This window comes from Typopeltis vanoorti, chromosome 2 (genome assembly GCF_054136105.1).
Source record: "Typopeltis vanoorti isolate ZY-2024b chromosome 2, IOZ_Tvanoo_1.0, whole genome shotgun sequence".
NCBI classification, from domain to species: domain Eukaryota; kingdom Metazoa; phylum Arthropoda; class Arachnida; order Uropygi; family Thelyphonidae; genus Typopeltis; species Typopeltis vanoorti.
Genome location: NC_143550.1, coordinates 179175008 through 179191453, shown reverse-complemented (window position 1 = coordinate 179191453; position 16446 = coordinate 179175008). Strand labels below are relative to the sequence as shown.

The following is a 16446-nucleotide window of genomic DNA, read 5'->3' as shown; positions in this document are numbered from 1 at the left end:
TTTGTTCTGCAATTCTCACTCAATGTATGATCTTCACAAATTGTAAAAGAAAAAAGTCTCTTAAAAGCTTCATTGTGACATTAATTGACTGAAAAGTTAATATAAATATTCATTTGTTTTATATAACACATAGGCTCATTATTTGAACAAGTTCCAAAGCATAAGTTTACAAAGTCACATAACCCTCAACACAAATTGCCTGCACTATTTAAAGACATGGACTCTGAAGTTGTCATATATCTATCTTTTAATAATGTTTTTTTATTAAGGGTTTAATTGATTTGATAGTATTGTTCAAACCTATTGAAGAATGCTGTCTTTTTTTTTGAGGTCAAGTAGAAATCCAAATAATGTTGGAGGATTAATGGAGTATTAACAGCACTAAGAAAGGATTAAAAACTATTTTAATTCTTCTAGTTAAAATGGTTTTTAATTCTTTCTTAGTGAATACTCCATTAAACCTCAACATGATGTTCTCTCAATACTTAAGACTAAACACACAGAAATTAAAAAAAAAATGCTTACAGGTCTAAAACTCATAGAATAAATACCTTAAGTGAACTTATAAAGTTTTCAAATTTAAGCAAAGTTTCTGAATTGAAGCAAAAATTTGAAGATAGATCTGAAGTGCTTACTTGATATAAAACAAATGGATATTTCTTATTTTTCCTTTTAGCATGCTTTAATGCAATGTTGAAGTCTTTTTTAGGTTATTTTCTTTGTTATATTTCATTTACCCATTATTTATATATTACCACATGTTATGATTGGACATCCATCATCATCATTGTTATAATTATACCACGGGTACTTGGGTTACTTAAGGGTCAAAGCCAAGTAACTGGGAGGTGGCCATATTACTTTTACAGAATGCAGAAAACTGGGGCTTCTGACCTAATGTCCAATCTTCACCTTCACATAGGTGTCCACTAGGGACAATGAATGAGAATGGGCTGGCAATTTGGGGGCTTAGCCCTCCAAATTGTACTCTCTATTGGCTTAAGCCACAAATAATATGGTATGCTATATGATAAAATAATGTGAAATAAGAAAAGCCTCATTAACTGTGTTATTGTTGATAGTAATATCTTCACGCTGGTTCAGAATACAAGAGTGTACACAGGATTTGAAATTGGATGTACCAGCACTTAGTTTTAAGTAGGATAAAACTGAATATCACATTGAAAAGAACTGTATGTAAACAGTTTTTTAAAAACTTATGTTGAGTAGCTCTTTCGCAAGTAAATTTTAGACTCAACTATACAAACATTATTGAAGAAAAAAATTAAACAGATTGAAAACAAGAACCAAGCCTTGTAATCTCAGCAGAAAACTTTGAAAAAAATGTTGATTCAGCTAAAGAGGCATGTGGTGAAGTTGTCTGAAAGATAGAAAAATAAGAACACCATAGTGTACATGAGAAGTTGGAGAAGCAATCACGGAAAAGAAGAAAGTATACTGAATGCTCCTGGCATATGTCGACAGATGCCCTAAAAGAATACAGATAAAAATGTAAGATAGCTAAGCTGTGTGTAAATGTAGCTAAACAAAAGTCATGGGAAAACTTCAATATGAAATAGAAAATAAATATCAAGACGGTGGCAAATCGTTCTGGAGGCTGTTGAAATAGCTTAGAGATGGAGGAAAGCATATTGTAAAAGGGATTAAAATTGATAAAAATGACACAAAAACTGAAGATAAGAATATCCTAGATGTCTGGAGTAATTATTTTGCAAAACTTAAACGAAACAAGCAGTGACGAGCTGTAGTAGAAAGGTTTCACGAGGAATGCAAACAGGAGTACATATCTTTCTTACATAGAGAAACCAGTGGAGTAGTCATAACTATAAATTCACATATGCCACAGTAATTAACTTTTAAATATGTAAATATTTCATCTTAAGTATCATAAGACATCATCATCAGTACAGTTATTAAACAACATTAGGAACTACATTAAAAAAAAACACATTAGTGCACATGCTTATGTTAGAATCCCTCTATGTATACAGTAGCATGTTTAAGGGTTAAAAACTATTGGGCTGTAATTACATTAAAATATCAGTTATATTTTAAATTTATTTTATTAATTTCCCAGACTTTTGGGATAGTGAGACAGTGGTTATGGTTAAGATTGGATCTGTGATCTAAGGCTTAGTTAAGAGTATATATCAGTGCTTGAGGTAGAAAAAAAATGTCAAAAACTTGAAATGTGGAAAAGCAGCTGAGTTAGATGATATTCAACCAGAAATGCTAAAATATGGAGATATAAAAGTTTTGCAGTTGCTGCACTGCATAATTCAGAGGACTTGGCAGAGGGTTGAATTCCAGATAATTGGAGTAGAGCAGTGTTTCTCAAAGTGTGGTACGCTTACCCCCGGGGTATGCAAAAGGTCTTCAGGGGGTATGTGGCAATTTTCGGCTGTGCATCATTAACGTATGGAATCATTAAGAAAAAAATAATTATTTTAAACATATATATTTCTCAATAAATTATATATTATGTATGAATTCTCCTACTGGATTTATAAAATGCAAAAAAAGAGCAATATAGCAAATACAAGTAGCTGTAAGGAACAAGAAAACATTGATATTGTATCTGGATCAAATGAAATTGATAAGAGTGTGTCGTCTGACATCTCTAGAGAACCAACTAGGAAGAAGATGAAAAATCTAAAGTAAGTGTGATATGAATTACTTGAAATGTGGATTTTCATAGAACAGGAAATCATTTTTTTTTTATATGAACATATAAATTCAAATAAAATAGACATTTACAATGAAATATAGTTTATTTATTTATTATTATTTTGATAAGAGGGTATTTGGTATTAATGAAAATTTAAGAAGAGGTACATGGATAGCTGAAGTTTGAGAAACACTGGAGTAGAGTTGTCATACTGCCCGTCTATAAAAAAGGGAATAAAGCTGAATGTGAGCCTTTCAGAGGAATTTCTCTACTAAGTGTTCCAAGTAAGATTTATGCAAGCATACTTGAAATGAGGCTGAGAAAAATTGTGGAAGAGAAACTGGGAGAAGAACAAGCTGGATGACCAAATAGAGGTTATCAGGATCAATTTTCACTTCATGACAAATATTTGAGAAATCATGGGAATATGACAAGGATCTTTACTTAAGTTTTGTAGATAAAAAAAGGCATAAAACAAGGTACCCAGGGAAAAGCTTTTCATTATACTACAGTTATATGGAGTAAGTGAACTTATACAGGGCATTACATAGTCTGTATTTAAGTTGTAAGTCAGAGTTAGATTGAATGAAATACCTGAAGATGACTTGATGTGAAATCAGGTGTAAGCCAGAAGGGTGACGAGCGTGGTAAGAAAAGCAAAAAAGGATTACGAAAGAACATTGGCCATGCAGGCTAAAGAGAATCCTAAACAGTTTTTTAGATATGTAGCAAGTAAAAGGAAAAATGTACATGGCAGAATGATTTTAAAGAATGCCGATGGTAGGGAGGTAACTGAATCAGTTGAGATAGCTGAGTTACTGAGTGAGCACTTTGCAAGAATATATCATCCAGGCGGTGACATTGCAGAAACTAATAAACCAGTAGATTATACGGGAATTGTGGTGAATGAAGTGGAGGTGAGTAGTCTATTGCATAACCTCAATGTCAATACATCTGTGGGATTGGATGGTATACCAGCTCGTGTAGTACGAGAAGCAGCTAAAGAATTGTCAGTACCCTTGACCATTTTGTTTAATTTGAGTCTCGGGTCTGGGTTAGTCCCGAGCGGGTGGAAGGAGGGGAAAATAGTTCCACTGCATAAAGGTGGTTCCAAGACTGCTGTTGTAAATTACCGACCGATTAGCATATCAGGAATCATTGTCAAGGTCTTAGAGAAATTAGTCAAGAAAAGAATACAGGATTGGATAGATGAAAATGGGATATTGTATGGGGGACAACATGGTTTTGTGAAGGGTTGATCATGCCTCAGTAACTTGCTCACGTTTTATAACACAGTGACGGCTGAACTGGATAGGGGTAATGGGTTTACAGTGATACTACTGGACCTTGCCAAGGCCTTTGACAGGATACCACATGGAACCCTAATCAGTAAACTGGAGCAGATGGGGATAGATATAGGGTTGGTAAGATGGATAGGAGGTTGGTTGAAGGAGAGATACCAGAGAGTGGTTTATTCAGGAGTGGAGTCAAAAAGACGTCTTGTGACCAGTGGAGTGCTGCAGGGCTCTGTTCTTGGACCACTGCTTTTCAATTTGTTCATCGATGATATTGGAAAGGATTTTGAGAGGAAGTGTTCACTTGTTTGCTGATGATGCAAAGTTGGGTAGAGCAATTGTGAGTGCACAGGATGTCAAAATTTTACAGGATGATTTGGATAGTTTGGAGAACTGGGCTAGGAAAAAATGGATGTCAGTTTAATGTGGCAAAGTGTAAGGTTATGCACTTTGGGGTGAAAAGAATAGCAGCAGTATATCGCATTGGTGAAACCGTACTCCAGGAGATTGATGAGGCCAGGGATTTGGGAGTGCTGGTGGATAGGAAGTTGAAGTTTAGGGGGCACATTGCAAAAGTGACTAAAACAGCTCACCAAATCACTTGGCTTATGAAAAATACTTTAACATGCAGAGACAAACAAGTTGTTGTTCATCTGTATCGAGCCTTGATAAGACCCCATCTGGACTTCTGTGCCCAGTTATGGACACCTGGGTTTCTTCGTGATGGGGAGGAAGTGGAGAGGGTCCAGAGACGAGTGACCAAGATGATAGCAGGTCTGTGGAATGAACCTTATGAGAATAGGTTGAAGATTTGTGGGTTGCAGAAATTGGACGATAGGCGAAGGAGGGGTGATATGACTGAGACATTCAAATTACTGAAGGGTTTTTATAAGATTGATCCAGAAGATATTTTTGAAAATATGACTGGTGGTGGGAGGACTAGGGTCCATGCATGGAAGCTGGGCAAGAGCGTGGTTGACAAGGGTGTTAGAGCTAGGGTTTTTACTTGGAGAGTGGTGAATGAGTGGAATAAGCTTCCAGAGTCTGTTGTGGGTGCTACGACCGTGAATGAGTTCAAGGCAAGATATGATATATGCTGTGTGAATATTGAATAGTTGTTCCAGACATGATGTTAGGGCCTCCCTCGATGAGTCTGTCGACTTCTTGGAGTTTCCCGGAACAATAATAATAATAATAATAATAATAATAATATCACTCTTATGAAAGGTTGTACACTTATGGTACATTAATACATTGAGTGGTCAGAGGTTAGATTATTTGGGAATGCTCTCTGGAAACCAAATCTTACTTTTGTGTGCAAAGATGATATTTTTTCCTACCATACTTAGCTTATCTCTTTAGTATTCTTTTAAATGATTTTATTTTTTAAATTGTTTTATTATTTAAATTCTCATTGACAGCAGGACATCACAGAAGCATTTTACTTAGCTAAAAGTAAATTAATAAACAATAAATTAATTTCTGTTTTCAATGATTATTTATTTTAGTGAAGAAGCAAAGGAATTAGGTTTTTCTGTTGTGGTGGATATGAGAGGTGCTACATGGAATACAGTTAAGCCCATTTTGAAAGTATTACAGGTAAGTAGTTTTATTTGCATACTCATATTTTTCCAGAGTAAATTAGCAAATTAGACCAGTGAGCACTGGGCTAGTAATTGTTATAGGATACTTCAACTATGTGATCATAGATTGGAAGGTTGAAAGAAAGAGCACATGGACAGGCAGGAAGTAGAATTTATGTAGCTACTCAGAGATAATTACTTATAACAGCAATTATAAGTAATTGGTTTTGATAGTGCTTATTATGGTGATAACGTTTGAGGATTTCTCAGTTATTACCTAAGTAGCTACTGTATATCCAAATGGGGGAAATCTTATGCCATGGCATCACATATGATACTACATAAGTCAATATGCACTCTGAGAGATAGGGATAATTATAAGAAAGTGAAGCATTGTGTAAAACTAGCTAAACAAAAGTCATTGGAAGACTTTGATATGAACATAGAAAATAAATATCAGGAAGGTCGCAAAATATTCAGGAGACTATTGAAAAAACTTAGAAACAGAGGAAAGAAAAGATTATAGTGAAAGGAATCAGAAATGTTAGGTGACATGAAAAGTGAAATAAAAATATTCTGGATGCCTGGAGTAATTGCTTTACTCCATGCCTGGCTAAATGAAACATGCAGTAACAGCACAGTAACAGAAAACATTCAAGCGAAATGCAATCAAAATCCTGAAATGTGAAAAGGCAGTTGGAGTAGATGATATTTGACCAGAAATGCTCAAATATTCAGATATAAAACATTTTGCAGGAGTTAAATTGCATAATTCACACAAGTCGAATTCTAGATGAGCTGAATAGAGCTCTCATGGTACCAATTTATCTAAAGAGAAATACAACTGAATATGAGAATTAAAGAGGAATTTCCCTATTGAGTGTTTGGTAAGATTTATGCAAGTATACATCAGAAAGGGCTAAGAAAAATTATGGTAGGCAGCTTGGAGAAGAACAAACTGGGTTCAGTTCAAATAGAGGAATCCAATTTTCTCACATAACACAAATAATTGAGAAATGATGGGAATACTGGATATCTTGTATGACAAAAGTCTAAGTTTTGTAGATCTGGGAAAGGCATATGACAAGGTGCCAAGAGAAAAGCTGTTCAAAGTGCTGAAGTTAACGATACACACTAACTACACTGTTATTCAGTATATGAATCATATTATAAAAGAAAGTAGCATCATCACCAAATTCTTGCCATGTATCCTCAAGGGGTGTACAGGATATGATAGTAGCCACTGTAAGACTTTTATACCAACATACTTCAGCATTTCTGGTCGAATATCATCTACTCCTGCTGCCTTTGATGGCTTTTTCTATTTCAAGTATGGATATGTATTCCTGACTGTATACCTGTTGAGTGTTTTTTACCACTCTGCTATCACTGCTTGTTTCATTTAGCAATTTTTTGAAGTAATTACTCCATACTTCAAGGATATCTTTTTCTCCAGTTTTCATGTCATCTTTATCATCTCTAATTCCTTCTTTTACAGCACTCTTTCTTCAGTTTCTTCAACAACCTCCAGAATATCTTGCCACCTTCTTGATATTTATTTTCTATGTTCTTACCAAAGTCTTCCCATGACTTTTGTTTAGTTAGTTTTACACAGCGTTTATCTTTCTTACATTTATCTCTGTATTCTCTAAGAGCACAAGCTGATTTATTTGCAGGAACTTTTGATATGCTTTCTTCTTTTCCTTCACTGCCTCCTTAACTTCCTGTGTCCACCATGGAGTTCTGGTTTTTCTATACTTGCAGACAACCTCATCACATGCCTCTCTGGCTGAATCAATCAATATTTCCTTCAGAGCTTGTCCCTGAATCTCCAAGGTTTGGTTCCTGTTCTCTGTTTCATTTTTTCTTCAATAATCGTTGTGTATTTTAGTCTACAGTTCACATCTGAGAGCTGCTCAACTTTTATTCGCTTTAAAACTTTCTTACATGTTATTCTTTTCAATATGAAACTCAATTTTATCCTGCTCAAGACTAAATAGTCTTGAGCAGGATAAAATTGAGTTTCATGACTTCCAATTTCAAATCACTTCCAATTTCAAATCCTCTGTACACTCTGGTGTCCTACACCAGGGAGAAACACATCACTGCCAACAATAACATAGTCGATGAGACATTTCTTATTCCTTGCCTCTTCTCTCCTTTGAATTTGTGCACATTTTTATGTTGGAACATTGTGTTAGTAATAACCAGTCCATGTCCTGAGCAGAAATCCAACAGGTATTTGTCATTATTATTAGCTTTGCTCTTTTCTCCGAATTTTCCCAAACTATTTTTGTATGTCTGACAATCATTTCCCACTCTGCTATTTAGATCCCCAACAAGGACCAACTTTTCTTTTTTCATTGTGTCGGTTGCTTTCTCTAACACTGTAAAAAAATTCCTCGACTTCTACCTTAGTAGAACCTTCTGTGGGACCATAGGCACAAATCTCATTGTCCAGTTCCCCAATGTGATATTTTCCCACATCACTCTACTTGAGACTTCCTGCCATTCAAGAAGATTAGTCTTGTATTTAGTGTTGATATAGTGGCTACTCCTTCTTTTCCTTGATTGTCATTGCCTGAATATAACATTTTGTATTTATTGCTCAGAAAGATCTCACCAGTTTTTGTCTTTTTTGTTTCAGTCACCACTATTATGCTGATCTGGTACTTATCTAATTCCTTAACTAGCTCCATTTTTTTCCATTCAGGCTTCTTATTGATAATACTGATCTTTAACTCTGGTGATGATGAGTTGGAGTATGTTTTCAGATTTGTTCCAGTAGCTGACTTTTCGCTGTTTGCCCTGGTTCCCTGGTGAAAACGACAGGGGCTTGTTTAACCGGGCGACGCCCTAGCCAGCATGAAATTTTGTCATGTTGTACCATCATTTAGTATTGTGGTTTAAGCTAATAAGAATACAATTTGGTTGGCTAAATCCCAAATTAAGTTTTAAAAGAGGTAAACCGTGAGTAGATATATCGGTACACAATAAATAACGGAAAAAACTCACATAGAAAGATTATTTAAAAAATAATCTTAAAAAATTATTTAGAAAATAATCTTTCTACGTGAGTTTTTTCCGTTATTTATTGTGTACCTAAATCCCAAATTGCCAGCCCATCTTTGTTTGTTCAGTATCCAGGTGGATATCCAACTGGGTGCACCACGAGATGGTGAGGATTTGACATTAGGTCAGTAGCCCTGGTTGGTTCTCCGCATTCCTTTAAAGGCTATGTAGAGGTCTCCTCTCAGTTATACAGTTTTGACTCTTAAGCACCACAAGAAAGTGGCATTAAACTTGCTATCATAATTGGAGATACTAATCTCAGCACTTTACTATATGTAGACGATGTTATACTCCTAAATAAATCCAGTACAAGAGTGCAGAATTCTTACGAAATTGAGTGACTGCTGTAATAATTTGATGCTAAAATCAGCAAAAACACAAAGAGAATGAAAATAGGCAGAAGCATGAAACATATCAACTGCATCCTGAATTGAGACCTATAGAATATATAATACATTTCGGCTAAAGTCATTTTTTAGCGAAGATGGCACAAAATAAATATGGAAATAGAAATTAACAAAGCAGATAATGGAAAGTCAACTGATTACATTTATATGGAATAAAAGAGATATTAGATGAAAAAATTAAATCATTTTATACAAGGCAGTGTTCAAACTGATTTCAACGAATGGATCTGAGAACTGGATTAGAAATAAAGCATTTAATCAAAGACTGTGGAGACCACTCTGTGGTGTCCAATCTTTGATTTATGAATGCTGAGAAATATTAGGGAATGAACAGATAACATAATTAGCAGTATCGTATTAAAAAGGAGTATATATTAGGAAAGAACTTGACAGTCTAAAGTAATGCACTTTGGTGTGGTGAGGTTTCCAGCAGCATATTATATTATATTATAGGTAGGATTATGCTGTAAAGAAGCTGAGGCTAGATAGAGATCTTGGAGTTATGGTGGATAGGAAATTGAAGTTCAAAGTCAGATGGCAAATACAACTTTGAGAATAATTGGTATGTTGAATGAACATTGACATGTAATGATAAGGAAGTCAGTTTTGTCTCTTTTACAAGGCTTTGATAAAACTGCATCTGTTCTACTATTTACAGATTTTGTCTCCTGGGTTTGGATGACCAATTGGATAAAGGATTAAACCAAGAATATAATTTCTTGGCATCTTTAATTTATTTGAAGAAATTTTTCTTTATGCTCAAATATGGAAATTGAGGTTGCCTGTGTTTAAAAAAGGGATGAGTGCTAGATTTTTTTTCTCTCAGAGCAGTGAGTGAGTGGAACAGTTTGGCAGTTGAAATAGTGAGTGCATCCAGTGTGAACGAGTTTAAGAGAAGGTATTAACAGCTGGTATCGGTGATGTATGACTCCGTGGAGTCTCAGATAAATAATAATCATATTACAATAATGTACCATTTATCTGACTACACTGGGAAGGCAATTTGCCATTCTGATCACTGAAGGATCAGATAATTGAGGTACAGGGTTTGGTAATTGAAGGTTGGATAAATAGTAGATTACTATAATAATAATAAGAAGAATATCCTTTCCTGAGGTGGGATCACATCAGGAATTTGATAATGAACAGTACAAAGTTCTGGCCAGAAGGTTGACTAACATTGTTTTCATCTGTTCCTCATATATAACTTTAACAGGTGTATAGTACACTATAATAGTTATTTTTGATTTTTATGGTGCAAAGACATCAAAAGTATACTGTGCCAGGACAAAAGCTACAGCAGTATATATGCTGAACCTGACATCTCTTGGCTGGAGAGCAGATACGCTAACCACTTGGCCAACCAGGCTGGCCACTATAATAGTACCTCCATAATTAAATGTACTTTATAAGCTTTCTATCGATCATGATTCTTCCAAATTAATTTCTTATTCTTCAATATTATCATGTTTACTCCCATAACTTATTTTTCAGAACTGTTGAATCTATGCTATCTTTGTTATTTCTAATCACACTCTGAGGCCCATAAGAAATTGGATTGAATATCGTCTTGTGTTCCAACCAATTTCTGATTTCTCTCTAATATAAATTTATTCAGCTGGCTTGCCAGCATACCAGATTTGCTTATTTTATTATAAGTTTCCATATTTAATTTGATAACTTCACTAAAAATTTTGCCTAAATAGCTGAAATGTTATTTGTTCAATAGGTTCTCTGTTGAGAGTTCACTTGAAATTTTCCATGATCTTGTCTGTTTTCATAGTTTTGGTGTTTTTTTATTTTGCTGATTTTCATTTGTTACTGCAGTTATTCTGTTTAGTTCAAGAGAGTTCTGAAGACTATATTTTTAGTTGTGGATTTATTGTTAGAGCTCTATTTTTGAGAATCTTAATGACAGGTAGTTATTTTTTGTGTGTGCGTGCGTGCGTGTGCTTGCATGTGCATGTGCACGGATGCTAGGGAGAATCTTTGTGTATGCATTGGCCTGTGTGTGTGGATTTTTCATAAATGCCGAAGGAAAGACAGCCTGAGAGAATTTTGTGACAAGTATATCCAGAAAAGTGAGTTATTGTTTTAAATCAAAATAGTGAATTGGATGCATCTGTGTTTTTGTTCGAATGGCTTAGTATTATGGTGTTTAAGGTTTAGCTGCTACCGTGGGACCAAATGGTGAATATATCATCAACATATCTAAGTCAGACCTTTGTATTTAGTATCATTGAATCCACAGCTCAAAATCTTCCATGTGAAAAGTTAGCTACGAGGGAAGGGGTGGGGGTGCCTGTGGCTGTACTTTCTTTTTGTAAGTAGTAGTTATCTTGCCACATAAAATAACCAGAGCAAAGTATGTAGGCAAATAGGGCCATGCTATTGTGCAAAAATTCGATCTGTAAGAGAAGAACTGTGTCAGACATTGAGACATTCACAATAAGGGCAGTTAACCTCAAAGCTGATTGAGCAGCTCATTTAGAAAGAAATAAACCTGTTGGTATCAAGCAACAACACATACTAATTGGCACATATTTTGTTGGATCATACCAAAAGTATGATCCAACAAAATAACAAGAAAATAACAGAATTACTTAAATCAATTACCGTGGCCAGTAGAAACCATTAAAGCTGTTATTGCATTATGCCTGCATCTCTAAAATTTATGGTCTTGCAAAAATGCACAAAAATAACTTGCCAATGCAGCCAGTAGTAGAAGGATTCAATAGCTTAATTATCACCAAGAAACTAACATCGGTACTCAAGGAGTTGGTAGGTCATTCTCCTTTCTATTAAAAAAAAGGCTTCATAAACAAAATTATAAATCACTCTCAACAGCAAAGATATATTTGATGCAACTGCCACTTTCATGAATGTACCAATCACCGATGCAGTTTTTCTCTTCCCATAGCTAACTTTTATGTGCAAGAATTTGAGCAACAACTCAAGATTCACCATTTGGTCCCCATGGCTTTCAAATTTAAATACTGTCCGAAGTCCCTTTGACATATAACACAGACACATTCCATTCATCACCGAGATTGAAAACAATAACTCACTTTCTTTTCTGAAGACACTTGTTACACATCTTTGTTCAAGCTGTGTTTCCTTCATTGTCTTCCAAAAACTGACATGCCTGGACCAAGCCAGTATATATACAAAGACTTGTACCATCATTCATGGCAAAAACTAGGTGTTACCCTTAAAAATAAGGTCTCTAACACTATGTTCTAGTAAGCAGATTTTGGAAAATGAGTTTCAGATAATAGAAATGGCTACAACAAGAAAAAGAACAGAATCCTTTACAAGAAAATGCAACCAAAAAATAAAAAAGATTGCAGTAAGGCCAAAGCCATTACTTACATTTGATAGAAATATCTGAGAAAATAGTACACTGCAGAAATAAAATATTAAGGCTACATTCAAACCACTCACAAAATTAAAAAGTTTACTTAGCCCCCTGTAAGGATCCCTTGCCTGTGCTGGGGTATACTAGATTAAGTGCACCTGTAACATATTCTACATTGAGGAAATGGAATGTACGATCCCAGTATGGAAAATCAGGCTTTTCTACTCATGCACTCTAAATGTGTCACAGAAATGACTGGAAAGCCACCCTGTCCTGATGTCATACCAATCAAAATTGGTATGAAAGAAAATTCAAAGGAGCCTTTGAAATGATAATTCGTTATCCAGTCTCAACAGGAATGATAGCTTAACAGTCCCAGTGGTTTTTATGGATCACCTACAATCCATGTAGTATCTAGGAATAGGATAACAGAAAAAACATGACTGAAGGACAAAATACCAGGAAGAACAGTTGAATAGTCTAACATGTTGGTAGTTTGTCTCCATAATTCTATACAATGAATGAAGAACTTTTTCAGTTTTCTTTTTTTCAGTTATTCTCTCTAATGACTTGAAAAATTATTTGTATACTTATAAAAAGGTTTAGGTGTTCTTGAATATTCATAATGCTTTACAGTATAAACAACACTATAACTGTGCTTTTTACAGTTATAATTTGTGTTCTAATAATGCTGTATAGAAAACCAGTAAAATATTAGTAAGTTCAATAAATAAAAATAAATTCATTTATTTTTTTCATCTCTTGGTGTTGTTTTATACCATGAAGCACTAATATGAATGGAAAGATTAAGTTTATACTAGAATTTTTTCTGATTAATCTAAATTTCTAAGCTTGCCTTTTGCAGTCATAATTAAGATGTAATTCTCATTAAAAGAGAAGAGGATTATCACCATAAACAGAATAAAAAACTAGCATACTAATATTTACTATATTATTATTATTTTTTTTTATAATCCAAGTGAGGGGTTGTATTGAAACTTTTTGTCTAAAAAATAAGTAATTTTTTTTACATTTGCACTTAGTATGAGATACCTTGCTTCATTGAGACTGACTATCAATAATTAAGCTTATTTATGCATGAGATAAAGTGCCTGCTCTTTGATGATTATCTGCTGCATGATGAAACTGCATTATTAGACTGGTTGGTCGAGCAGTTAGCATATCCACTCTCCAGCCAAAAGGCTGCGGGTTCGAATCCCACCATGGCCATGAATGCTTGTGATTGTTTGTGGAAATATTAGTGACGGTAGATGGTGTAGTTGCAGTTATTTGTAGTTGGTGGATTGAGTGATGGAGACAGAGAGTTGTAGAGTAAGTGTCCTCCCTTGATGAGTCTATGGACTTCCTGGAGGTGTCATGTAATAATAATAATAATTTTTTTTTTTGTGAATATGCTAGTTTCAGGAATTGGTAGACTGTGAGAAAACTATGGCAAGATTTGATTTACTTGTAATTTTCATGCATTACTCAGAAAATTCATTGTTGATAGAAAGCTAGTAATAATGTTAACTTGGATGAGTAGTACTCTCTCATACCATTCTTTAGACCCTTTAAAGTTACATATTGGAAATTTGATGATACCATGTTATTTTAAAGAAGGGGATGAGTGAAGATGAGTAAAAGTTCATTATTACTTATTTATTTATTGTAATCGTATTCAGAAAAGGTACTATAATACATTAGTATTGTGAATTTGTAAAAAATTGAAGAAACTTGTTAACATTTAATTCGATGACCTACAGATTGTAATTTTTAGGAAATACATAATAGTAGAGATTTTCAGAGAATAGCAGTAGAAGGAAGGAATAACAAGGAAGAAAAAAAATTTTCAGTGAGTTTGGTGTAACTATCTGGGAGTGAGAAGTGTTGTATAACTGCTGCATGTATTTTAATAGATACTAGGTTTTTTGAGAGGTGGATGAGGAGGTTTCAGGAGATTAGAGATCTTGTATACCTGTGGTATCCACTACACTGACAGACAGGTAGGTCAGGAGAAGTACACCAATCTGAACATATGGATGTAGAGAATGAAAGGAAATACAAATCAGGAATGGCAGCATATACAACTGAAGCTAAACATTAAGTATTATAATATCAAACCAAAAATGCTCTACATAGATTACAATTTTTACTCAAGAGCATTCAAGAAATCTGCTGAAATGATCAAACATTCTCAATAGTACAGCTTAAAACAAGGGATTTCTACATTGTCTGGTCTTCTGTAATTCAACCTGACACATAGACAAACACGGTTAACAGTAGTTTGCAGCAGGCCATGAACCAGCAGACAACTTCGTGGCAAGTGAGTGCTTTCCATTGTTATTCCTGTTTTCAAATATTTTTTTATATATGTTACCTGTTATGACCATTTTTTTGGTTTATCCATTTATTTCTCCTGATGACACGAAACACAAAAACTTTCACAAAACTATAATAAATTTAGTCCTGAAGATATTTTCAGACGCAAACTTTGTTTGCTCACACTTGGGTAAAGGATTAAACTAAATTTATTATAGTCTAACCAAGTGCAAAATAAACTTTCGACATCTTTCTCTAAATCCAGAGGAATTTAATAATAAGGTGGCACACCTTTTGGCAACTCCTATAGGTAAAGATGACCTCTCCATTGCTTCTGCCTTGGTATCTCCACCTCTGGACCTGGCTCCCACTGACGAGACCTCAATAAAGGTCGAAACTGGTCTGGGTAGTGGCCCTTCCCTTAATGCATAACATTATACATATCTGCAAGGAGATGTGTTTTGCATTATGGGAGATACCGAGATAGGAGTAATGATAGCTTGTTTCACCTTTGCTCCGAGTTGCCTGGTGTTGCACTACCTTTCCTCAGTCCTGAAGATATTTTCAGGTGCAAACTTTGTTTGCTCACACTTGGATAAAGGATTAAACTAAATTTATTATAGTCTAACCAAGTGCAAAATAAACCTTCAACATCTTTCACAAAATTAGTTGAGTCGTCAGTAAATTATTATTATCATTATGTGACACCTCCAGGGAGTTCAAGTACTCTTTGCAGGAGGGCACTCTACTTTGCTAAATACATCTCCACCTCTCCACTACTACTTAATTCTCCTAATACGACACTATTATCATCAATGCTCTCTACCGCCAATCATTACCAACAACAGTATTTTTTGTCTCTAATTGCATGTGTTCTGAAGGCCAATTTGTCTGTATGTGGGATGAAAAACCCGAGTTTCTGGGAGAAAAAACCCTGCAACCCCTATGAGATCGGCTAACTCACCTTTAACTGAAAAATTCCATATAAGAATTCCCCTCATCATGACGACAATCAACCCTAGGTCTTTTCCAATTGAAGGGCACAATGTTACATCGTTCTTCCGATTGCGCTATGGAGGTGCTAAATTATACTATCCCATCTGTTTCTTTCATGTGGAAGAATACAGACAAAACATTTCTACTATGTCCTCACTCTACAGAAGCCGTTGCATCTACAAGGTTTGCCAAATGAAAAGGTGGAATGGAGTGTACTCTCATCACCGAAGTTGAAAATAACATTTCAAATCTATGAAAGCAGATCATCAGGACCCAATGTCTTTTTTATGTTTGGGTTATTAAGAATTCTTTGGATTTCTTTCTGACAGAAGACTATGGGTGGTATGGAGTGAGCAGTTCATGGTAAAGTGCAACAACTTTGCCCTTGTCATCTATGCAGGAATTGAAAGAGAAGAGTGATATGATGCTAGTAAGTTAGTTTTGGTTTTGAGTGAACTGACTATGGTACCATATGGGTGTGAGGGTAGTGGAAACATGGATGAACCAAAATTTTGTCCAACAGTCGCCTTGGCAAGGGATGAGAAGGTTTTTACTGCCATTCACAAAGGAGGTAAGTTTGCACCATTCCTGTTTCTAGATCTGATTTGGACTTACTGATCATTCTTTTACAGCTGTTGTAAGATGTGATATAGGCAAAGTGACAGCTAGAGTTTGGGTCTTGGAGCCACTTGTTGTATGCTGAATTTTTTTTCTTGTACTGCATTGG

General features: G+C 35.0%; 1 protein-coding gene across 1 annotated transcript in view; it reads left to right on the top strand.

The window, feature by feature from the left end:
• trio (trio Rho guanine nucleotide exchange factor) overlaps positions 1–16446 on the top strand; it is a 1056141-nt gene that overhangs the window by 77788 nt on the left and 961907 nt on the right. The window contains exon 4 of the mRNA XM_090403001.1: positions 5493–5583. Within this exon, the coding sequence (XP_090259127.1) occupies positions 5493–5583 (91 nt within the window). The remainder of the gene's footprint in view (positions 1–5492; positions 5584–16446) is intronic.